General features: G+C 36.3%; 1 protein-coding gene across 12 annotated transcripts in view; it reads left to right on the top strand.

Moving 5' to 3' along the window:
* Window positions 1-27360, top strand: part of Ih (hyperpolarization activated cyclic nucleotide gated potassium channel Ih) — a 99011-nt gene that overhangs the window by 29024 nt on the left and 42627 nt on the right. For 10 of the 12 annotated variants that reach the window (XM_028303365.1, XM_028303355.1, XM_028303363.1 and 7 more), the window contains exon 2: window positions 14123-14399. In XM_028303365.1, the coding sequence (XP_028159166.1) occupies window positions 14134-14399 (266 nt within the window). In that variant the 5' untranslated portion in view covers window positions 14123-14133. Of the gene's footprint in view, window positions 1-1731; window positions 2332-7008; window positions 7220-14122; window positions 14400-27360 lie in introns of those variants that run through there. The other 2 variants (XM_028303361.1, XM_028303360.1) reach the window with 2 other exon arrangements.

Below are 27360 nucleotides of genomic sequence, written 5' to 3'. Positions count from 1 at the left end.
GGTTGGCTTCTAAATTTCCTGAAGTCTCCAACTTTAATGCTGCCGAATGGTAATTAGATGATTTTTTAAATGACGTCCTATTTTATTAATTAACTTATTTAAGGTTAGGGATTTCCCATATTATTGACCTGTTGAGCCTAAAGTTTAATCTTAACTTTGAAATAAATGTCAAATTTTCATGTTTAGGCAAGATGGATGAGAGAACTTTTCTAAGATATTTTTTTTTGTTCCTTTAATACAAATCTATTTAANGGTTAATTTACTCAACTATACCTAATTAAAACAAAAACCACGATATTATCAACTTTTCCCATCAGGTTTATACACCGGTACCAGTTATATCAACACCGGCGTGTATTAATCGTATACACATAACATTTCGCATTAATCCCCGACGACAATGCGAGTCCATGTATTGTTGTTGTAAAATCTGAACAATAGATCATAGTTACAACTGCAATGAACTGAATCACAATATAACAATGGCGGAATGAAAATATTACGGTTGTTTCTTTTTATTCTCTAGTTTTTTATTTTAGAGCTCTAGTTATTATTGCAATTAATTGCCTGAAAAAGAAACTTTAGTAGTCATTTATGGTCAGCTATCTGGCTGAAGTTCACTGACCAATAAAATAACCTTTTGAATTCCGCCTCGGTATTCCCCTGTTAGAAATAATATTGTATAATATACTTTTTTCCGTAGTATGACTAACTAAGTATATTAAGTAGGTTTTTTGCTATTCTATTAGTTAATGTCAAATTTTTGCACAAAAAATACCTATGATAAGGATAAAAATATGTAAACTCTAATCGCACCATTTCAATTCTGAAAAACAGCCATTTTCCCTATCTTAAGTCAAAAATTCTAGATATCCGTTGGATTATTGAAAAACTTAATTTTTCATTCTCGAGAGAGAATAAAAGCAATGAGCAACCAATATCATTAAGCAAATATCTTTATTAACTTTATATTAGAATTTACTTAAAAGTATCCTAAGATTTTTTTATCGTTCTTATTTGGTAAAGTTCGTATTATTTGAATATTTTTTTCGGTACTATCCCTTGTCTTTTACCTGCAACTAATGCGCAGTCACCACTCACTGCCAATGGTTACCACCATCCGGTAGGTATCGTGAATGAACTCACGAATACCCAGAAAAGTTCCGATACCCCTACGTCAATATCGTCAAAAAAATGAGGAAAAAGTTTATATAGTGATGTAGTATCGTCAATCGTCATAACGACCCCTGACATTCGGCCAAACATCATTCTCCTGTCAGCTAGACATAATTTAGCGCGGCTTCTTTCGAAAGTGCGCTTTCATTTCTCGTCACTTTGTACCGGTGTTACTAGTGAGTGCGACGTTGTCAATTTTGTTTGTGGCAATGGGTTTACTACGCTATAGCTAAGCTATGGTAAGTGGGTTACTTAATATTTTAAATTCTTGTTTTTTTAAAAGCTTTTTTTTACTTTTTAGCCGACTATTGTGTTTTTTAAAAAACTGTTCTTATTTCTGTCTTTTTTTATTGATAACTAATTATTTTTTTCTAATTACTTAATTTAATTTCACATTTAATTATCATTGTATTGAGTTAGCCAAGTCAATAAATTGCCTTTTAAGTTTATCACTTCGAGATAAACTTAACAAATGCCACCCACAAGAGTGAATCAGCGAATTAATCGAAAAACGAGATAAATGTGTCAATGTCACACCAGTTAAAGTTTCCATTCGTAAGCAGTAACAAATCCTGGCCACTCACACACATTCGCGACGCGTTAGTAAATGCATCGGAATGCGTATCGATACCGATACCGTACCAAGCTTTAGTGACGGCAACGTGATATGCACTAGTAGTACGTTCCTACAACGTACTCGCTCCTCGCCGCTCCCGGTTGTAGCAGCTGGTAAACAACCCAACATGCTACCATACACCAAAGTAGCAATTATTGGGTGAGAAACACCGCTGATCTGCTTCTGTTTCGTCAGTCATTGACATTAATTGGCCTGGACGAGGATAAAATATCAGTGCATGTTCGAGTGCTGACACGATCAGTATTGTGTACTGTGTATTGTACGAGATCATAGTGCATATTTTCGGGGGCGCTGTACCGTGGCTGAAGCCCACCCAGCCGTCAATTGTGTTGTGCTATGTGCGTGTATCAGTCGTGTTGTGCTAGCAGTCGCTCGCGCCGCACTCTCTTGAAAATGACATCAAGTTAAGCCCAGTGTGTTGGTGCGTTCGCGTGCGTTCGAAATGTGTTGCACGAGATTCAGTAATTACATATTCCGTAGTGTCGTGAAGTACACATGTGGACTTGCCAGCAGGGAAAGTAAGTACCGAATACGGGCACATTGTTTTGCGTGTGGGCATAAAACATTATTCGATAAGCTTTTGCAATTTGCACATAACAACGACTTTGTTACAATTTATCTGGAACGTAAACAGTTCTATTTATATCAAACTGAACGTTCAAGAACTCGACCTGGGTGTTCTCTTTCTACCAGATCACATTTACAATTATTGTGGGGTCGTATACGTATATTCGTGGTATATCCTTTTGTGTACGTTATTCTTAACTCCTTTGGTCTTGCTATTATAAACGACTTGCTGGAACCGGCGAAATAACAATATAATACTGTCGTGTGAATAACAATAGTTATATTTGTACGTCTGTCGTTATGTTAATTACACGCTAAAGCTTATTCAGAATAAATTGTGGAAACTGAAACATGCGTTGAAAATCATCTTAACAATGCGTCGAAAATTGTTTAGCCGTGGAAAAATCAAAACACTAATTGGAAAACGTACCTCCTTATCGCAAAATTCTAAGACTCTTATGTACGCAATGAGGAATTGTTTTTTTCTAGGTGACCGGTCTACTACCATTCTATACTAATTACCATCGCAATTCCAAGAAATAGAGTAATTTGATGATTAAGAGAAATAAGTAATTTGCAACGCTAATTATTCGTACTATAAAATATTGACATTTAAAAATCGAGTGTGCTTTCATTGGTCAGTTTTATTTTATCACGGCAACTGTTAAATGAAGACAACACTCCTTCATTATACCTTAAAACATGGAATTAGTTAAATATACTCGTAGAAGTAAGTACTTATAACTAGTTATGGTAATTTAATTTCCATCGTCTACTAGTGCATAAATCTTATTACTTCATTAAAATTTCAAATGATATTTAATAGTTTAATACAAGTAAGATTTTAACAAATTTTAATACGTTCACGGAGTTCTCAGTTATTTGATTGAGACAAACATATTAATTAATGGTCGTGTAAACAAAACAATAATGTGGAACTAACCAAAAATGATTTATCCATCAATTGGCTCAATGAACAAATCTTGTATTAAAGGAATACCTAGTTTCTGTTACGGTTAAAGCAAAAAATTCGAACCACAAATCGTCATGAGGCCATGAGTCCATGACTCAGTTGGGGCATTGTAAACATACACTTTTTGTACCACTTGTATACTCGTACTGTTACTCGCCGATATTTACATTCATTTTGGGCAACTGTTTTTTCGCAGAGGCTAAAATTAACCGAACAGCTATAAACTAGAACGCGTAGTTATGTTATTAAAGAGCGTAATAACTACAAAAGATATACTTCTGGATATTACGGCCGGGCCTTTGGATTTGTTATTGTCTACTCGAACATTTTATTAAGCCAAACTCAACTAACTACTTGTTTTAAGGATTCATTTTTGTAAACAACACTTGAAGTAAAATCTGTATTACATAAAGTACTTACACTATAAAACACTTCCAATTTTTTTAATTTACGTAATTCACTTATTGACACCAATGGTCGTCAGAAAAGATCCTATAACATCCAAACTATGTATTTGATTGATACGATTCACTCTATGGCCAGTGGGAATGAGAAGCTGACATTATAATTAAAGTGACAACACTGTCTGTTGTAGCATTTAGTCGAAACTAGCGTTTCCCCCAGGACCCGTGTATGTGTTTTATTTTTTGGCATCTCATCCAAAGCTTTTAAATAATTATGATTAAATATGACGCGAGCTTTACTTAATGTCATTGATCTAAGTATCTTGAAAATACAACTTTGGTCTTTATGAAATATCCCAAAAAATCTAAATTTTTGTGGCATTATCGAATATTTATTCAAACATGTATAAAGATTAATACAGTATCTAAAAACTCTGTAATACAGTAAATAAAAGAACACTGACGTAACCTTTGGTCGTGCCAAAAGCTATACACTATACAGGTTCTTTGCGAATGGTAATTAGACACTTAAAGGTTTACCTACCGCAGTTAAAAAGCACNTTAATGGTCGTGTAAACAAAACAATAATGTGGAACTAACCAAAAATGATTTATCCATCAATTGGCTCAATGAACAAATCTTGTATTAAAGGAATACCTAGTTTCTGTTACGGTTAAAGCAAAAAATTCGAACCACAAATCGTCATGAGGCCATGAGTCCATGACTCAGTTGGGGCATTGTAAACATACACTTTTTGTACCACTTGTATACTCGTACTGTTACTCGCCGATATTTACATTCATTTTGGGCAACTGTTTTTTCGCAGAGGCTAAAATTAACCGAACAGCTATAAACTAGAACGCGTAGTTATGTTATTAAAGCGTAATAACTACAAAAGATATACTTCTGGATATTACGGCCGGGCCTTTGGCATCTCATCCAAAGCTTTTAAATAATTATGATTAAATATGACGCGAGCTTTACTTAATGTCATTGATCTAAGTATCTTGAAAACACAACTTTGGTCTTTATGAAATATCCCAAAAAAAATCTAAATTTTTGTGGCATTATCGAATATTTATTCAAACATGTATAAAGATTAATACAGTATCTAAAAACTCTGTAATACAGTAAATAAAAGAACACTGACGTAACCTTTGGTCGTGCCAAAAGCTATACACTATACAGGTACTTTGCGAATGGTAATTAGACACTTAAAGGTTTACCTACCGCAGTTAAAAAGCACAATGATACTGTCATTAAGCAATAAACATCCAAACCTACAAATGTTGGCAGTGGTATATACAGGTTGTCCCAAAATTTGCACGTCACACTGACACCAGAGCTTAAGACGCAACTAACAAGTATATTAACCCATTTTTAAAAATAACTAATATGAGTCATATTTCAAAACACATCAAACTTTTCTATGGACATGAATAAATAAAATATTGGTTATTTTAAAACTTATGAAACTTTTCTATGGACATATTAAGCTTGTTCGATGCGTCTTAGACTCAGCTACCTCCAGTGTGAGTGTGACGTGCTAATTTTGGGACACCCTGTATTTTAACGCATAGATAACGCGTATTACACGCTTCCGCCCGCTTGTCCGACCTAGACAGTCAACTGTCGGTCTTTATCGGGGGTCCCTAAGGAACTATACAATGTTACAGCATTGGTAAGAATATACCTACTCTAATATGTACCTACTTGAAGAACAAGCAAGGTTTCTTCCACTTAAAAAGATGCAACGATGAATGCAGCAAGATGACTCGTGGTTTCAAAGAAGTAATCTTGTAAATGTTATCACGATTCCAAATTACAATTAAATTGACATACTTAAAAGGACGTGTCGTTTTTGGCTTTTTCAATACTAATCACAAAAACTAGTCATTTTACGATGTTGTCTATCTAGATATTTCGCTAATAAGTTTTTGGGGCTGAAGGGTGGTTTTAAAAGGTGGCACACAACAGCTTTTATCACCTAAAATAAAAGATCTTCAACATTTCCAATTCCATACATGGCTATGTACGAGTAAGTAGATGAAAACTGTAGATATTGATTCAATTTATACGTAGATCTGAAAAAGCTTTTTGCAAACTTCTACCTGAAAAAGGCCTAATCGACAAAGGATTCCACGACTTCCTATAACTTAGGATTTAGGAAGTTAAAACCAAGTGCAACACTCTCGTAAATCTAGCGTGTCAATTTTTATTTCCAATTGAAATAATGAAACGCGATGACCTTGACACGGCGGCCAAACATTATCCTTTTGTCTCAATTGGCCGGTAATGGACGGACGTCTTGTGCTATTCTCAGATACAATTTACACTTGTGCGAGTATTGTCAAATTGCACCTTAACTGAACCTCGAGGTAAGCTCACGAGCTGTGAGGCTGATGCGGGTTTTAGAGCTAAGCTAACGCCCGTATTCACAAACGATGATTGCTTATGCGAAGCAGCAAATCGAACGCACAGCGTTGAATAAAGCTCTGCGATTGGTTCGTGTGTCACCCTGTGCGTCCACGCGCACTGTGAGACCTCATAGTAATGTTTGTAATAGTTTAGCTTGCATAGATTACGCAGTTTCCCGTAGTGTTCGTGTAGGCAGGTACTATACAGACACAACTATAGAAAACTACGTCAAGTATGCGAGCTAAGCTAAAAAAGGGTAGTTTGGATGGTGAAATAGATAGATAGGTACTCTTTATGAAACGTCAGACAGAACAAACAACAATAAAATAAATACAAAATCGAATCGGCACAATGTAGGTGGTCTTATTGCTAGGTCCCCTTACAGACAACACAGGAAAAAGCAGTTAAAATAAAAGGATGATATTATTATTATGGTTTGCATTAATGCTAGGTACTTCATTTTACTATAACATAAATAAACCTGTTATATCCAACATCTGCGACAATGTTATTCAAGTGAGAAATTGATAAACAATAAACACACGTCAAAAAAGTTCATGAACTAAAAATATTTCAAGTTTAATCCAAAAAAGAAAATAATCCATTTTTATGCATTTGCCAAGTATATTGCATGCTTTTAGATATTTGTTTTTGTATAAAATAACCAACTTAGTCGTCTGTTTTAGACCAGTTTTAACCCAAATTGCAAAACTGGATTTTCAAGCTCAATTTTTAAAGTCAAATTTTATTATCACATTAAACAAAACTAAAAGGTTTTTAAAATTGGATTCTTTATTTACTTATTAACATTTTCTCAATATTTAATTTTTCAGCCAAATATAACGCCAAAAACGAATAGTCAATTACGATAGGTAGACGATATTGAAACGATATGATTAGTTGAAGTGTAAATATAAGGGTTACATACTAAATGCGTGTAAGTTTCGTGAAATGTGATGAACCAGTTTGTATGGGGGGCGACTGGAACTAACTGACAGTTATACCAACGGGACCAGAAAACTATATCAGTCAACATGCCTAAAGGTAAGTGTTATAATCGAAACCAACACTTGCATGAATGCAGGCCACTTTGGGGGAGGCCTTTTTTTAAAGTCAGGAAATGCTTTGTGCATACCCACTGGGCGATAGGGACGGCCAGTGGGCTATGTGGAACGCTCCCCGTCTGCTCACTAAAGGTGGGGCCTACCCACGGTGTCCACCGGAGCCCAAAGAAACGGAGCCGCGAGTTATTGTCCTAGCTCGGACATTCGTCCGCAGCTCCGCCTCAGGTTAGATCCGGCTTTGAGGTAACCCCCAATCCCCTCCTCCAGTTGTTGCTTTGGGGGAGGCCTATGTTCAGCTGTGAACGTCCTGTGGCTGAAATGATGGTGATGATGATGAACTTGCATGGGTCACATAAAGCATAATAAATCTTCCCGCTTGGGAAATAATAGTTATAACAAGAAAGTTTTTATACCGAAGAGTAGACCCGTTAACTCTACATCCCCCTATTATGCTAAGAATGGGTTCACAATAGTCCAGCGGTCAACGGGATCGAACTACCCTCACATAGGTAGACCGATGCTGCATGATACCGTTGGCTATTGCCGCCTCCAAATGTCATTGAAGCACACATCACTCGGTTTAATATAAAACAACTACTTTAATTTTATGTACGACATTATAGTCGAAATACTGCTTTAATGACATCGTAACTGAATTACATCAATTTTATAGAATTACTTAAGTAGGTACTTTTTTATATAATTTACGATCTGCTACACAAAAACCTGAAGACAATCGGCAGCTAAAATTGAACTCGCTCGCACATCATACCTATTATTAAGATTAATTTAATTTTGTTCCCACGAGGAAAATCTAAATATATAAAAGGAGAAACTGACTGACTGACTGACAGATCAACGCACAGCCTAAACGGCTAAACGTAGGCACTTGAAATTTGGAAGGGACGTAGCTTAGGTACCGTAGAGGTGCACTAAGAAAGGAATTCTCGAAATTCCCACGGGAACGGGAATTAGCGTGAAAAACGGGATTCACGCGTACGAAGTCGCGGGCGGCCGCTAGTACATAATATAATTAATTTTAAAACAATGTGTTCTTATATTACTCGCACTTAAAAGCCTAGAATAAAGAAATACCTAAATGGTGAGTTCACCAATACGATGAATGAGTTAATATCTACAGGACTTCCCGCTTCCCGCTGCCTTAATTTTCCTCTAATGATATCATATCATACAGACTCTTTCAGCAACACGTATCAGATCTCATAAAACAATAAGGAAGATTAACAACCCACATTATTTGTTTTGGTTTCATCTTTCATTCGCTGGATTAACTAACTGCATATCAAATGAGCAAGGTATCTTTTTCTCAACTTTTTTCTGTTGCATACGAATAAAACCCATTTTCAAGTACTTTTCGCAATATAGGTACACCTTTTTTTTTCGGTGGTAAAAATGCATTGAGTTGCATACCCGCCGCTGTAGAGAATGCCACTTGTAGCTTCGCCTTTTATACCGCAATTATTGTAAGTAATTAAGGTTTTAAATAAATAACATTCAGATATACAGGGTGTGAGGTAAATGGGTATATGAGCCGACACTAGCCCATGTTAACATGGGCATACAAATGGTATGGTGAAGTCAGAAAATTGATATCTTCATTTTAATTATTTAAATTTTTATACAATCGGATTCTATAAAATTTATTTTGTATGAAAATTTAAAAAAATTAAATGATGATATCAAACTCACTTCACCATACCATTTATATGCCCATGTTAACATGGGCTAGTGTCGGCTCATATACCCATTTACCTAACACCCTGTATACAAATGCACATTGCAGATGCATGTTGATGATAAACTTTTGATTGGCACTCATAACTCTCGTTAGTTATGCGTCTTTCATTTATGTCATTGACATTTAATTCCCAAACCGAATGTCGCACGACCTTTTCCTAGGCACCTTCATAGTCGGTAGATTTGGCACTTTCACCTGTTTCTTTCTTCGAGGACATAACTCTGATTCACAGACTTTATAAGCTGATATAGGATTTACTACAGAAAAATTGGCATAACATGATAAAAAAAATGCTTTTCGTAATCATCATAACGATGGTCCCTATTGACTTGCAATTCACGTGCCATCTCATGGCGTCATCATGGTATGTACACAACAGATCGGCAAGCAAGGTTAGCAATCAAGAAGCGAATGAAACCAATCTGATAAAATTGCCGTTTAAGGCTATTAATCGAGTGGCATTAAATGCTTGCCCGGTGCATTTTTGATTGATGCACCGTGAATGCATTCGCTATTATGTCGATTTCCATCCATGTTGTGCCGACTGAACAGTTTTGTTACACTTTTGTGTCTTTAAAAGCACTTAGGCCTGCTATACACGGACAACTTGAAGCAGTTAGTGTCGGCAGCTTCAAGCTGCGACTGCATAGCAAACTACGGAAACAGTTGACTGCTCGAGCGGTTCCGTGTATGTGTGTACGTAGTGTATAGTAGTTTGTTATGAAGTCGCAGCTTGAAGCTGTCGGATACTAGCTGCTTCAAGCTGTCCAAGTATGGCGGGCCTAAGATTACACACGCGCTGTTTGCTCTTCGCTTCAAACTTATATAAAACACATAAAAATCGGCCTCTAAAGCTTAACAGGAACCTGTCAAATGTCACATCTCTATTATTTGCTTTAATTCGTAATGCTCTAAATATATTAATACGCAGTAAAGTTGAGCTATTCTGCGTAAACGCACCTTACATTAGTCATGTGTGTACGAATTTACCACAAAGCTTTATTGGTATTCTTCTTGATTATTTCTCAGAACTATTTAACCTTATATGTAAATACTTACTTATATCTAAACATACATATCGTACCTACTAAACCTTGCATAATACTGGGAGCTTCCCTATGATATTGTCGAAAACTTACACATTCATGACTTCAGAACTATTTTCAATATGCCATTAATTCTGCATAAAAACGGTAATTTTATCAGTACCACTATATCATACAGAAGTTCACCAACATCACAAATTAACACTGCTAGAGAACTTTACATAAAAGCTGTTACAGAATCCATAAAAAAGAAAAACAATAGTGCTCATTGAACGTCCGCGCCGTCCATAATAAATCATTCATTTGACACAGAACGCGACGTCCAATACTAAAGTAATATCCGGATATATCTTTTTGCTATAGCAAACAACAATATTTCACCGGTTTCATCAAACATTTCGCTCTAGTGAGAGGTGGCGTTTAATTTAAGTTTGTGGACAGATAAATTAATATTTCGGAAGAAACATCTGATACTCGCAGCGGTTCTCAATCTAAGAGGGTGAGATGGCCCAAAGAAGGATTGGTAATCTTAGGCTGAGTTGCACCACCTAACTTTAACCGACTGTAACGCTATCCGGTGTATTTTGTATGGAGCTTGTCAGATTTTTGACGTTTGTTAAAGTTAAAGTTAAAATAAGATGGTGCAGCCTAGAAGAGTTTTGTCATTGTTATGTTTTCACTTCCTCCATCCATGATCTGATTTTACCTAACATTGGTATTAAGACTGATTCTTTGGTTATCCACAACTTTAAAGTTTCGTTCGTATCGTTCGTCCTACCTCTTACATAAAACGTGTCCAACGTGATGTTAAATTTTCAGTATAGCAGCTTTTCTTAAAATATCTGTTGACTAGCATCACACTGATAAGTCGTAGTCTTTTAAAGCTCTTTATACTCGTAATAAAATTCAGCCTTCAATACATTTAAAGACATTCAGCAAAGCAGATGACCTACATTTCGTTTCCGTACAGAGTATGCTTTTAAAACAAAGGCTTTATATCAGAAAATAAGTGCCGGATAAATAAGGAAGAATTTCATGTCCCAATTCTCTAAACAATCACTGAATCATGTTGCTTATTATGATATCATTTTCTGGTATCTTCAAACACAAAGACATATTATGATTATAACTATTATTAATAGCAAAAAGTTTAGAACCTCAGCTGTACAAAGTACAATACCAGAAAGTCAGTCGTGGAGTTTGGCACAGATGCTTATTTAATTAAAATTTTTAATCTGTTAGCCAATTGTGTGACTTCACTCAAATCATTCATATTTAAATATATCTTCATCTTGGAGCTGACGGCCTTGATAATTGGTGATATAAATTAAAACATATCGTTTGGGAATTGGTTTTATCATTAGGAGACATTAACAAAGATGTTGTTTAAACATTTTATTGTTTTGTAGGAATCCTTTCTACAGGTTTCTAGCAAGTATAGTAGGAACATAAAATGTCATACTGTCACCAAACAATTCATACACTCTCATCACCACTCGTCCTCTTGCGACGACAGTGTGACATCTCGAACTATAGTATAATTCGAGATGCACATTGCACACTGTTGTCGCAAGTTGACCCACTGTTCATTTAATTCCTTTACATCATCATTTTTTGTAATACCATTCTGGAGGGTTTTGCCCTAATCGCCACGCTTGGCAGGCGGGTTGGCGATCGCAGCTTTTTGTTTGGTTTCGCATGCAGACGCTGCTGCCCGTCCGGTGCTACAGGAGTTTGTCGCCTCTTACGCCACTTCTGTTCATTTACATCAAAAACTGTAAAATAACTTATTCGTCATCATCATCATCATCATCATCTCAGCCATAGGACGTCCACTGCTGAACTTAGGCCTTCCCCAATGCTTTCCTTATTAAGGTTGCATAATAGATAACTGTTGTTAATTTTAACTTCGTCACATTTTTAAACATTCATATGGTTAGCGTTCCTTGTATGAGAATGACCAACATCAAGCATGATTGGGGCTCTTCAGTTACTCGACGCCACTTGAATCAATGAAGTGCCATTGGCTCATTGTTTAATCGTGTGTTTTATCAGCTGTACTGTAATGCAGTGCATGAGTCGGTGACACAGCCGTTTAATATCCGACCGTGCAGTAATCTACTGTATAGCGGTCATAATTTAAAGAAAGATAAGTTTTGGATAGGAAATTTTTTTGGGGATATTTTGTTATTTCTTTAAGGCAACATCAGGTATTAAATATTAAGCCTAAAATTACTGGTACTGGAAAAATTTGTTTTGACCCAACTGGAAAATTTTCTAACTACGAACTCAAGACTGGATTCATATAAATAACTTATGAGTATGGGTAAAGTGCTTCCTTTAAGGGAATATTATGAAAGTACTACGAATTGTATGCCCTTAAGTATCATATTTAAACACACAATCAAATAACAAATAATTCAGTCATATGATGACCATGTATCTACATTGGTATAAATAATTTGCTTACGTTTCAATACAGTCATTTATCATTTAGTACAAAAGACGCTTTTGATTTATGAATTTTGCTTGTTGTTTTCCGATTATGTAACCGTGATGGGAGCATCATCATCATTTTTCATTATTTTCTTATTTTATGTCTAGGATTTCTAGAAGTTTTCATTTTTCAAATGTATACCCTTTTCCTCCTGTATCACATGTAGGTAGGTGTTCTCATTGAGAATTCCGTGCGCTGAAACAGTCAATATTTTCAATGTTGTCACATCGAAAATACATCATGACACAATTCTCTGCCAATGCATTGAATCTTAAGTAGCATCTTTGATATACTTATTTTAAGGTTCCATTTGCCGATGCGCTCGGTCAGCAATTTGTTATCAAACTTTTCACGTGTGTCATTCGCCAACGTAAACACTGACCGTTTTAAATTTATACACAGTAAGTGCATTGGATTGAACAATAACATTTGCCTTGCCCGAGACTCTATTGTGGCCTGAGCCCCGATTACGGTAACTTTTAACGTCTACAATCCAGACACGCTTCATCGATTCTGCGCTACGATTGGTCAAAACAGCTGACGTACGCTGTTGAACGACCAATCGTATCGCAGAATCGAGAAGCGTGTCTGGATTGTAGACGTTACAAGTTACCGTAATCGGGGCTCTGGACTATTGATTTCGGGACGGAGCCGGCCAGCCTCACTGACCCTATTGCCTTTTGTTCGTCACATTGGAATTGTAAAGTGCTCACGTAGACTTTATTGTAGATTGTAGGCGCTGTTCCGAATGTGATAGATCCTAATCAGCCTTTTGAAGCGAAACTCCATTTGGAGAACTATTAACATTACCCGACTCTTTTAGTACCCCGACGTTGAGATATGAATTGCGATTTGTCATGAAGGTACTTATAGGGACCGTGAAAAATAGTTCGAGAAGTCGACTACAACTACAAGATATTATGCACTTAAAGAAATTGGTTTTCTTTGTACGTGATAAGCAAATACTAAGTTACACAGCGTCTGAAGATTTATCTCATGATTCATTGCACGTTAGGCTAAGCCTGAGAAATACTTGCATACTGGACTATTAATCATCTACCACAAATAAACATAAAGCGTACAACATTTGTCTCATGCATGACACTATAAAATTATTACAACAATAAAACCGCCTTTGTATTGCTATTGTGTCTCATTGTGCATCTTTATGACAATAATATCATTTATTTTTATGAATGATTCTGACTTGCCGAAGCCGATCAAGAAGGACTTTATGTTTCTTGATTCTGGGCAATCAGGTTGTATTAATACTGTTATAACGCCCAAAGCTACTACTAAGCGATGTCTTAACCAATTTATTTACACGAGTTAGCTAAGTAGGCTTCTTGCCATAGCGTCATACTAACTATACAGAAAGCTGCTTGTTTAATGCTTCAACCACACTAGCGCGTGCAGATCGCCATCACCGGCTCAATCATAGGCCAATGACAGGTCGCGCGATCTATGACAGTCCGTGTGTGGTAGAAGCTTCAGTGATGGCACTACTTGCAGAACCTGCACTCAGATGTCCTGAATTCTCCGTTAGTTCTACATCACTAATTTCATTCTCCTTGTCCCCAGGCGACGCCGATATGTCGCTGAAGCAGGGCAGCGGCACCGGCAAGGTCCACTTTGGTGGCCTAGACGATGTGTCCTTGTACGGCACGCCGGTGGAACCAGCGCCGCCAGCGCCCGACGCCAAGCAAGGCTTCCTCCGCAACCAGCTGCAGGCCCTCTTCCAGCCGACGGACAACAAGCTCGCCATGAAGCTGTTCGGCTCCAAGAAGGCGCTGATGAAGGAGCGGATCAGACAGAAAGCGGCCGGCCACTGGGTCATACATCCATGCAGTAGTTTCAGGTTAGTAGACTTCATATTAATCTATCTTTTCCCCGGCAAACTTTGGATTTATACAAAAAATATCAATCATAATAAAAACTGTATTCGTGTCCAATTTCGCGCAACTTGAAATGTGTTGATAGTGATCTATTACGGGACTATTCCCACCTCTCGTTCCCACCGCTGCAACTCCTGTGTAGTCAGGATACAGCTTAACCGCCAATAAAAACCCAACCAGTGAAGGTCAAGTTTGTCCCGTTTGATAGATCAGTCAGTCAGTAACGTTTTATAAAAGGTCATTGATTTATACATTCGGTGCCTTTGTCTTCGTTCTACGAATATATTATTAACTACCATAGATTTACAAACCTCTAATAATGACTCGTTTTGCACAACAAAATTGCAACAGCTTGTTGAATATTTCTAACCTAAATGGATAACTTAGTAAAGTAAAAGTTCATTTATTTGCAAACTTCTATAAATCCAAGTAAACTAGGATCCGCACAAAAATTGCGACTAGAAAATGTATTTCGCAGCAAGATACATGTGGGGCATAAAGTTTAGATTGTTACACTTTCTCACAGAGTCGGACTCTGGAATATTGTGTATTAAATATGGAGGGAGAAAAGTACACAACATTTGTTATGTTCTAACATTGGATGATTTTTTATCAAGAGAAAAGTAGCATATAGTTCCTTAAACCAATAGATCTAGCTCAAAAGCAGAGAAATAATTTAAAAATCAGCTAAGGTGGAAACATTGTGTATCGCCTAACTAATGGATAATCAAATTCTACGTGAAAGTGTAAAAATTATATTTGTCCTATGAACTAAGACTTTTAAGATGATCTTATGTCGTTCTAAGATGTATCTTATGTCTTACTTTTTTCCTAAGGCAAGAAAAGCACAAATTGCTACTTAGTTGTGGTAACCGTAAAGAGGATTTAATGGTGCCACCATCTGGTCGTATTCAATTTTTATTACACCGGACATTACAGATTTGCTACTAAGATAGCTTCCTCACTTAGGTCAAACGTTCAGTGAATCTTCAGAATTTATCCGAAATGTAGAACGGGTACATTTACGGAATAAACCACTTTAAAATGTTTTCTGCTCGTAAATCTGGAAGGTAATCGAAAAATCCTTTGCAAACAACTAGATCTTGAAAAATTAAGGGAAATCTTAACAGGTAAAAAAATTGGAGTTTATTTTAGAAACTAGAGACGAGAGGCATTTTCAGTGCATTGTGGGCATAGACTATAAATCGTACACTGACAACACCGAAAAAGAAAATACCATAACACGCTAGCTTATGACATAGAGCACAAAATGAGAAGTGATTTTCCATTTTACTTATTTTTTGTTGACACGCTCGTCACCAATGTGTGAAATATATTTTTAAACCTACCAAGTAAAAAGTTAAATATCGACAGACGAAGTATCCACTTTGAAGACAACACAACTTTACACTAAGCAGCGCCACGATGCGTCGATGCATAAAAATAAAAACCCAAGGCAAAAGTAAAGATTTTCTTGCTGCTGGGTTTTTAATCTAAAAAGTGGCCATATTCATATCACAACTCTGTGTATGTTATGTTGGAGGCTGTGTTTCAAAATTATGTTGATGAAAAATCTAATATTTTATTAGGACTAATGCAAGTCCATTCATTTTTGAATTTCATAAAACATGTAAGTATTAAGTTCTCTTTCCAAACTAACCAAAAATACTCCAGTTAAAAATGTATATTTAACCATATTAAATTCCAATTTAATGATTATTGAGCAACAGTTAATATACGGGGTTGTTGTTAAAACGTACGCTAAATGAGTAGCAAATATAGCAATTCGATGATGAGACAAAATCAGTGATTGAGTTATTTAGTAACAACAATCCACACCACATTTGCATTGCAAAATCGCACTTACTGCAATAACATAAATACCACAATAAGTATTAGCTTCAAATACTGCAGTCTGTACATGTCCTTGTGTATTTACAACTACACTTACTATTACATGAACAAAAAGTACAAAAGGGTATTCGACAGGTTTCCTCGTCTGTGACATTGTAGTTAATTTAGATCAGCAGAGCATGTCACGGTGGAAGGATAAGCATCATTAGAGACACACGCCATGGGCATTGGCAGCCATTGTCGATGGCTGCAATCAGCTAACGCATTATCTGTTTATTTGAACTACGGAAAGGCATATCGTTTTGTCACACAAAGCATATACATAGTAAATTACATAAATTCAGACTAGATGTGATATGATGTGTTACAAGCCCACCACTTTCCACTTTAGGGGCAACACTAACCAACTGATACATTAGCAGAAGCTTGAACATGTTCAAATGTAGAAAAATATGAACCAAGTCAATTGAATTAATACAATAAAAAGACCTTGACTCTTGAAACACCGAAATCAAATATAAATTTATAGTCAACATTAAATTTTATTAATAAAACTGCCGAAAACAACTAGTATAAAAACAATAATGTTTTAGAGACTGTAAAATAGCCATTCACACAGCTGACTTTTAGTTTTTATGTGCTGTTTTAAACAGGACCGCAGCGTTTTACAGCCCTTATTAAACTTTAGGCGAATCGGTGTCGATTTCTAGTAATTGAGTTATATTGGACTTAACATGCAAAATCCTCCATTTGCATGTACCAATTTCAAATGCTACGGCACCTGAATTACATGATTGCTTAAGCTGCAGCCTGAACTAAGTTATTACCTGATCTGTGAATACAGTATTTTGTACGCTATTTTTTGCAAAAGAGAAAAAAATACTGGCAACTTTCCTCTCTAAAAACTATGATACTCCGAGTCTAAAAATAGGAGTAAAAATCCAGGTTTTTTTTAATTGGTAAAATAAAGAATCCGACTAATGTTGTGTAAATGTTTTCTTTTTCAAATACATAACTGTGATCTATTTTAATCATGTAATAAAGGTATATTCTGTAGAAACCCTCGTCTTTTAACTTAACAAACCGCTAGTTTTTGTCTCTAAATCATTTATGCAATTACTGGATCCCAAAATAAACTCGCTCCTTTTGAAATTAATATTTGATTCGGCCAATCCTCCGGGCAGACCGTACAAAGGCCGCGTTGAAGCTGTAAAGCTGTAATTAGGAAGCTTCCCAAATAGCTGTAAACAAGGTTAGCTATTCAACAATTAATCCTGTTAATAGGCTTTTGGTTGGCTATTGTGTACCTGAATAAGCTTTAAGCTGTAGTTGGAACTCGTAGGTTTTGCATAACAATGATTTTAAGCGTTTGGCATACAGCTGGCATGAGGCCGATGCAACATGATGACATTTTCATATCACAATCAAATTAAAATTTTGTTTATGTAGGTCCTTATCAGAGTAGGTGCTTGTAAAAGTCCCAAATATAATATCTTGCTCTAACTTTGAGATCCACCTACTCACACTTTAAGTTAGTAACAGTAGATTTTTTTACTCAAATACCTTACGAATTATCTTTTCTACACCTATAAATACTTGTGTGGAAACGTATGTTTTTTATTGCAATCTATTGCACCGTTATACGGATTTAGGTTCTGTAAATTGGCAACTTACGTCCTAGAACGGTTTACCTGCGCTCGGATCCGAATTAAATATCTTCGGGCACAATTTCCTGGTGCTACTTCGCTGTAAACTTTGATAATTTGCAATGGGTTTTCGAACACAGCAAAAAGCCTATTAGTCCAAAAGAACACCAAGAAAAACTTCAATCGATACTTCAATAAGCTCTCAATTATTTTAATAATAGAACATTCGTTATAGAAACTTAGTTTATTGTTTTTGAAAGCGTTACGTCTGACTTTTCATTAAAATCTTGCAACTTCAGCGATAGTCAGTTGTTTTCAATTACTTTATTTACAAATCCAAATGCATCGAAATTATATAAATCAGTTTTACAAAATAGGTATTAAAAAACTAATGAAATCAAACTTTATAACAGATGAAAACAGAATTGACATAAACCCAGACAGAAATATTCGTCTAACTAAAGTATAAGTGAAGTGTAGTGTTTGAAATTTATAAATGTACATGAGTCGTTATGTTTCAGATTTAAGATACTTAACTAAAATCCTTTTAAGTTTAAGAATATAATAAGAATGCAAGAATAAGCTTGTTAGATTCGTTCTCAATTAACTTTATTATCGCTACCGCTAGCTTTTTATCCTGTTACCTTAGACCAAGCTCTACCGTAGCGTCCGAGGTGACAGCTTCCGCTCGGTTTCCGAGGCGATTAGATGCGATCGATCGGACGATGTCGAATTCATCCGTTACAGATGCGACTGCAATTTATACGGGACGTTTTATTTAATTTCACCCGTAAATCTTCGCAGAAACATCAAAAAATAGGTCGAAAGCAAACGAATAGGAAAATAATGACGTAGTTGGCATAAATAACTTTATTTTTGGCCTTAAATGCCGGTTATTCTAGAAATGTACTGTACTTTTATGTGCTTTGAAAGCATTAAATACCTAATGGTCAATGGAGTATTTATAGCGAATGCGTGCCGTACAAAATGTATGTGAAAATGGAATTTTGACAGCTCATACATAAGTATGTGGTTCAATAGAACATAAACCCTGTGCTTTGTTATAATGTACAATTTAGTTACTTATGAAGTGTTCTGGAATTTTTATTAGTCTACTGCAACGCCTAACTGCTGGGCAAAAACCACCCCCAAATATAATTCCTACTTAGGAAAAGAATTTCCCATCCAGGAAGTATACTGACCAGTAGGCCTAAGATGCGCGCCGTGATAACTTTTATCGACGTCAAAATGTATGGGGAAAATCGATAAAATGGCGTGATAACCGCTTATCGCGGCGCGCATCTTAGGCCTACAGAACTCTACATTACTCACGCCAATTTTCCTGTGCCTATCCCTAATTGGCTTCCGCCCGCAGGTCGCCATTGCGTGTCAATTATTGTGACCACCTCTCCAGGCAAATCCTGCTGGGAAGGTCAATTTAATGTCTTAAGCATGTCTTCAAAGGCGTTTCTTCCCTTTTCGAAATAAGTGCCACATTGCAACAATATTTCATACCTCAATTTCCGGCAACAGCTCTAATTAGGCCAAGAGCTTCCTCGTTGTGGATAAAAAAAAAAAAAAAAAAATCCATACGGTTAATGCTCGATGAATTTGGCTCCAATATCGAGTTATTTCAGCATCTCTCCGATTAAATCAACCTTCATTCGCACGCGCATTACAAAATTAGATTGAGTGAAAATGCATCGAAGAATTATAAACAAACCCACGATGACTCACAATTAATACAGGCCTTTTAATCATAAGATACTGATACGTTAATCCGATCCTCTTCCTTGTTAATGGATTAATTAGTCTTATATTAATAGCTATTTATCTTAATATAACGTAACACAATACTTGTTTCTCGAGTACTCTCAACTAACCAGGAACAGTTCATGCGGTTTTCCCGGCTGCTTCGTGTTTTACAAGCATGTTCATAATAAACGTGGCTCCATTAATAAAATCAACAAAGTAACGATGTTCATCAAAAGCTATTGCTGCTATTGGCGGAACAATAGAGCTCCAGCGAGCACGGAATAATGACCGCACAATATGCGCAAGTCACTACGTAGAATCAAGCGAGAGAGGTACAGTAGGTTTATCATGATGCCCGATCCAGCAGCAGAAATAAGGAAATAGGGCATGTAAGAACTAATTTTATTCATCTGCTCCTAAAATTCCCATTCCCAATACCATTTGAAAACATTTGGTTGGTTTTAATGTGTGTGAAGCCTACCTACTACCTACCATTTTCAGAACCTATCAGTGACAAAACACAAGATTACTTAGATCTGTGCAGCTGTGCTCCTCTAATTACTTTCGTCGTATACTTTTTCTGATGACGCTGTAAGTCATCTTTGCTTAAGAGTTATTTAGTTTTATTTTATAAGGCTTCCCACAAAACCGTAAGGCACATAAATGAATTCCTATGTACTATGTGCAAGGACTTTATGAGCATCAGCAGTCATTAAGCCTACTACATGATCTCTATTATCGTAAAAGTATTCACAAGCTCACGTGCCAGAGATGAAATCGACCAGCGAGATTTTTTGCCAAATGGACGCTGACTTTGAGTTATCCATGGCAGAAAGGTACCAAACATCTTTCTTTCACTTATTTTTAGACTGTTTTAGGGTTATATTCTTTTATGTAGTCGCTGTACAAAATTATCAAAAGCGAACAGGCGTGAAATATTAACATTTTCAGCATTTTGATGTTATTCTAGTTATGAATACAATAATTATTTATTTAGAATATCTATCAGTACATATATCACTAAATAATTACTGCTCCAGCTGCTCAACTCACCTCTAGTTAAGAGTCGGTCGTACTCTTGTAGTAGAGACTGCAGATAACTATAACAACAAATCAAAACAAAAATCACAAACACAACATATCACGCACAATTCCTCTCCCATAACAATCCAGGAAGCCCGTTCATTGAAAGGAGATACGACCAGTTATCGTCGCGGCGCAAATCTCTGCAGGATCGCTGAATACAATTACAGCATTAGGTCCCATTGGCTCTACCTGCCGAGACCAGCTTGAACCGATGATAGAGGAATTCCGTATTAGGGAGCATCAAATCGTCATAACATTATGGTTATCTATCACAGGAAAATGCGTCGAAGATTCTTGCCGTTTGATAGGACGGGTTCAAGGGCTTCATGCAATATGATTCCATATTATACAGTGTGAGTCACGTTAAAGTGTACATATGAAAATAGATGAAACTAGACCTATTTTTATCGACAAAAAAGAGGTCATAAAATTTTTGAGATTTTTTTTTAATTTTTTATAGAATTTTTTTTCTTCAAATTACTTATTGTAAAGAAAACGTAATAACTTTTAAACTAAGCGGTATATTCTGATAAAATAAAAACAGTAATAATGCTAAATAACAGGCGATACTAAAAAAATACATAAAATATAAAAAAAATGCCATTAAATAATAAAAAATGATACTTTTTGAAAAAAATCTGCTTTAAAATTCGTGTTTTTTTGGTTATTTTATAAATTTCTCCAAAAAATGCCCCTATAACCGGTGGTTTTTATTACTTTGTATTATTTTCTATCGTATTATCTTTTTAAAACAAAATGTCTCTATCCCTATCACAACATTTGCTATGATCGTTTGANGAAATGTACCTACTTTACTTTTATGTGCTTTGAAAGCATTAAATACCCAATGGTCAATGGAGTATTAAGTAATATAGCGAATGCGTGCCGTACAAAATGTATGTGGAAATGGAATTTTGACAGCTCATACATAAGAAGTATGTGATGCAAAAGAACATGAACTCTGTGCTTTGTTTACAATTTAGTTACTTATGAAGTATTCTAGAAATGTTTGTTAGTCTTCTGCAACGCGTAACTGCTAGGCAAAGACCACTCTCAAATATAATTCCTACTTAGGAAAAGAATTTCCCATCCAGGAAGACCAGAACTCTATATTACTCACGCCAATTTTCCTGCTTCCGCCCGCAGATCGCCATTGCGTGTCAATTGTGACCTCCTCTCCAGGCAAATCCTGCTGGGAAGGTCAATTTAATGTCTTAAGCATGTCTTCAAAGGCGTTTCTTCCCTTTTCGAAATAAGTACCACATTGAAAGAAAGAAAGAAAGAATAAGTAATTTATTTGGCACAAAAAAAGATTGCAACAATACTCGTATTTCATACTTCAATTTCCGGCAACAGCTCTAATTAGATCCATACGGTTAATGCTCGATGAATTTGGCTCCAATATCGTGTTATTTCAGCATCTCTCTGATTAAATCAACCTTCATTCGCACGCGCATTACTAAATTAGATCGAGTGAAAATGCATCGAAGGATTATTTATAAACAACCCACGATTACTCACTATTATTACTATATACGTCTTTTAATCATAAGAAACTGATACCTTAATCCGATCCTCTTCCTTGTTAATGGATTAATTAGTCTTATATTAATAGCTATTTATCTTAATATAACGTAACACAATACTTGTTTCTCAAGTACTCTCAACTAACCAGGAACAGTTCATGCGGTTTTCCCGGCTGCTTCGTGTTTTACAAGCATGTTCATAATAAACGTGGCTCCATTAATAAAATCAACAAAGTAACGATGTTCATCAAAAGCTATTGCTGCTATTGGCGGAACAATAGAGCTCCAGCGAGCACGGAATAATGACCGCACAATATGCGCAAGTCACTACGTAGAATCAAGCGAGAGAGGAACAGTAGGTTCATCATCATACCAGTACCAGCAGCAGAAATAAGGAAATAGGGCATGAAAGAACTAATTTCATTCTTATCTGCTCCTAAAACTCCCATTCCAATACCATTTGAAAACATTTGGTTCGTTTTACTGTGTATGAAGCCTACCTACTACACACCATTTTCAGAACCAATCAGTGACAAAACACAGGATTAGATCTGTGCAGCTGTGCTCCTCTAATTACTTTCGTCGCAGACTTTTTCTGATGACGCTGTAAGTCCTGTTTACTTAGGAGGTACTTTAGTTTTGTAAGCATTAGCTTCCTACAAAACCATTAGGTATTTAAATTAATTCCTATGTACTACTTAGTATAGTGCAATGCACACATGAGCATCAGTAGTAGTCATTAAGCCTACTACATGATCTCTATTATCGTAAAAGAATTCACAAGCTCACGTGCCAGAGATGAAATCGACCAGCGAGATTTTTTGCCAAATGGACGCTGACTTTGAGTTATCCATGGCAAAAAGGTACCAAACATCTTTCTTTCATTTATTTTTAGACTGTTTTAGGGTTATATTCTTGTTATGTACGAGTAGTAAGTAGTTGTATAGATTTTTCAACAGCGAACAAGCGTGAAATATCTAAATTTTCAGCATTTAGATTATATTTTCCTAGTTAAGAATTCAATGTTAGTGTAAACCTACAAGAGGCAAGTGAAGCATAAGGGAGAATCGTACTCCAGCTGTAGAAACTAAATTACCTAATGATAACGTCAATATTACCTATATTTAATTACCTATGAAGATTAATACGTTCCGAACAAAATGTTGAGATTTTGAATTGAGCATTATACTGCTCAATTCAAAATATACCGACCAAAGTATACCTACTTATTATTAATTTTAATATTTTGAACAGATCAATCTTATCGAAAATCGCAATCACAACATATCTCGCACAATTCCTCTCCCATAACAATCCAAGAAGCCCGTTCATTGAAAGGAGATACGACCAGTTATCGTCGCGGCGCAAATCTCTGCAGGATCGCTGAATACAATTACAGCATTAGGTCCCATTGGCTCTACCTGCCGAGACCAGCTTGAACCGATGATAGAGGAATTCCGTATTAGGGAGCATCAAATCGTCATAACATTATGGTTATCTATCACAGGAAAATGCGTCGAAGATTCTTGCTGTTTGATAGGACGGGTTCAAGGGCTTCATGCAATATGATTCCAAATAGGCAACAGAAATGTTTTGAACTTAACATAGGGTTTGAAATGGGCTCTAATAAGCCTGACAGAGTCTAATTTTAAGATATTAGTTAACAGTTTGGACATGGGATTAGTTAGGTCGCCTAAAGAATAATTAAATTATAACTATTTATTTACGTTTTAAAAGCAAAGGAAGTTATAGTTCTTATAAAATTAAATGTGTTCAAAATGGTTACTTCTAGTACTAATAAGGGATTACCTAATTATTGACCTCATTAAACCTGGTGAAACTACGAGTAGGTATTTAACATAACAAACAACAGCATAGAAAAATGTGCACATTCAAATTCTCTTTTGAGATTATGTACGTCCATATTTCGTAACTGTAAGGGCTCCCATACATCTAGTTTCACTGGACAATGCCTGTTATGCTGCACATAAATAAAATTATTGTTCAAATAGGCCATGTTACGTAATTTTTCAGTTCTAGTAATGGTTTCTCACACGACATAGTGACCCTAAATTCTAGTAGACAGCAGTATTTAAGTTAAGGTTTTTCACACGAAATAGTATCCCTGAATCCGCGTAGAAGCAGCCCTATTTGCCGTGATTGCGTACTCAGGTCACCGTCACAGATGTACGGGGAAAATTGATTTTGCCAGGATGTATTGGACGACACGCTTCTGACAATATTTCACAATCAAAAACGCTGAGTGGCTTGAAACGTCTGAAGTTAATGCCCTCAAGACTCTTGAAGAGACAATCTAAATGTACGAAAAAACAATCTTTCCTTTTCTCTCAGCTGATATGATTTTCCTAGAGACACTTAATATGCCATGTGTGCGAAACTGCTTGACAAGGGTACGAAAATTACATAGATATGATCTTTGACCTTAGAAACGCTTCTAAAGTCTGACATCGGGGTCATGATCCTAGTAATCAGTAGTGACAACCGACACAATAAATTAAGACATTATAGTCTCTATAATAACTAGGATTGGCAAGATTAATCACATCGTGCAAATTAGGGTAAAAATTGAAAAATAAATGGCCACAGATACATTCATCAACATTGCTTATCGAGTCGGTAAACGAACGTCGTTTACTGGCACGAAATTGTAAATGTCATGCCTGAAACTGACAAAATTACGGCCGAAAATCTCTATACCTAATGATGATTAAGATTATTCGAAAACTATACAAATAGAGTATGAATATACATTCATAGCTGAAGATTATGATTGTGTGACCTTCATAATGAGAAAAATGTATATTCAAATTATAGGTAACTTATAGGGCTCCCTGTGACGCAAACTCATGATGCAATCTCTACATATCATATCATCATAACTTCACCCGACGCCGCGACGATCGAACATACTTTTTACTTCAACCCGCAAACTATTTCATTTACACCGACTAGACCTCTGAAATTTGAACACGAATACACGATGCCCAAAACAACTATGCAGATGAAATTTTCATCAAAGCGGCCACGTTCCCCGCAACTCAATAACCCAATACATCAAATAATATTCACAATTTAATCAAAACAATGCCAATATTTACAGCTCAATCTATTTTAAAAGTTAATTGCAAAAATCTGTACTTACTATAATATTATAAAGCTGAAGAGTTTGTTTGCTTGAACGCGCTAATTTCAGAAACTACAAGTGGCCCGATTTGAAAAATTGTTTTTGTGAGGAAGGCTTTAATTAGGCTATACAACATAACCCTAAAGTCAATAGGGGCGGAGCAATAAAGAAAAATGTTGCAAATAAGGGAAATATAGTGTTTAATATAAGTAGGTTCTTACACTTTTTTATGTAATTGCATAGGTGCGCTTCATTCTTGGCGACCTTATTCTCATTACAAGCATGGAACTTTACTCGTACCTGAGCAGAATTCTAATGCGATTGCGCCTGAGTCATTATCTCCGAGCTGGTCAAATGTCAAACGTTATCTCTCTCGGAACAATGTCAAGATCGAGTTTCAACAAACTGCAATCAAGGGCGAGCCCCAGCACTACTAGGAAACAAACTTATCGATATTGTTTCCTACAACGCCCATATCGCCGTGAAATGTTTTATAAACATGCCTCCGCTGTGACAATATGAATTATGGTAGCTGAAGCATGTGGATTGCGAATGCACTCTCGGCTAGCCTTTATAAAGTGGCCGGTGATAAGCAAAGTGTTGGCGATCTACGAGGGTTCGTGGATAAATTGGGGGTCCTATTGGTCCGGAATGAAATGAAAAATGCAGCCAGGTTTCCCTTTTTTGGATCGATGACCTGATGACGGTTGCGGAAAGCACCAACAGCTCTTAAGGAGCCGTTTGCGGCCCCATGTCATGAACGGCCTTCCAGAGCTTCGAGACAAGACTAAACCAATAGTTAACAAGCTGACTGAATTAAACCTGTGTCTGTATCTCCCTCATGATCCAACTAATCCTGCATCCACAATGGGGTCAGCTGAAAAAACCTAGCAATGTTTGGGGAATTCTTTTTACACTGTTTTGTAACACGTGACTATTTCATGCTATGTGAACTCGCGCGCAAATAAACAAGCCAGTATTTGCGGTTTATTCATGCAAATAGTCCCGTTTACTCTCCCTCAAAAATGTACGAGTGAAATTACGAGCTACCTTCGATAAAATTGCCGGGACCCTTCGGTTTGGCTGTAGTATTTATCAGGGCGAGCCCAAAGGCCACACACGCTTCACTTCACTTTGTTTCCCAGTATGTAAGCTAATAATTTAACAGCTGGCTCCTACTAACGTTACATATTTAAACCGCTCGACCTGAAAATCCATTTTGCTTTAAAGCGATTCCCGCTAATGGAAAGCATTGGTATACGAAGTTAATTATGACTAATTTGTAATTAGTAGATCAGCAGTTTGTTAATATTGAACGCGGTAGCTAAAGCTCGGTGGAAAGGACAATGTTCGTTCTCCATACATTGTTCGCCTAAGAACCAACAATTTTGACATATTACTACCCGAAAGCGAAATAATACGATTCTGTGTGTAAGAACAATGATTCCTGATGGACACTTGCCATAAAATTAATGATTAAGAATATTAAATCACAGCGATTTTATAATATGTCGTTTATGACAACATGGCGTCTAATGTATTGTGTGAATGTATGAACACCGATTCGCGAAAAATGTTTTGTATTGTCGTCACGCCGAGTCGCAGCCAAATAGTATAAAATAATAGAACAAGTTTTAGAAATACAACTCGGCATTCCACTTTTATAATATGCCCACATATTGCACGTAAATAAACAACATGAATCGTAGGTTGTTTCCACCCTTGTCATCTGACACATGAAATAAACTCCTATTGTATTATAGATATCGAAGCCGAATCGTATATAATAATAGAATGTTTTATTTTCAAAATCGATATTTTATTGTCTATGATGGCCGCAGGAACATCACTATACATGGACTCCCAGCAATAAAGTACGGTAATGCCTCGTACAGATTTTATCGGCAAAAAT

Source organism: Ostrinia furnacalis, unplaced genomic scaffold (assembly GCF_004193835.3).
Source record: "Ostrinia furnacalis isolate ACB-3 unplaced genomic scaffold, ASM419383v2 OfSCF1233, whole genome shotgun sequence".
In the NCBI taxonomy this organism is placed as follows: Eukaryota; Metazoa; Arthropoda; class Insecta; order Lepidoptera; family Crambidae; genus Ostrinia; species Ostrinia furnacalis.
Note: the sequence above shows the minus strand (reverse complement) of the source record. Positions and strands in the feature narration are given on the sequence as shown.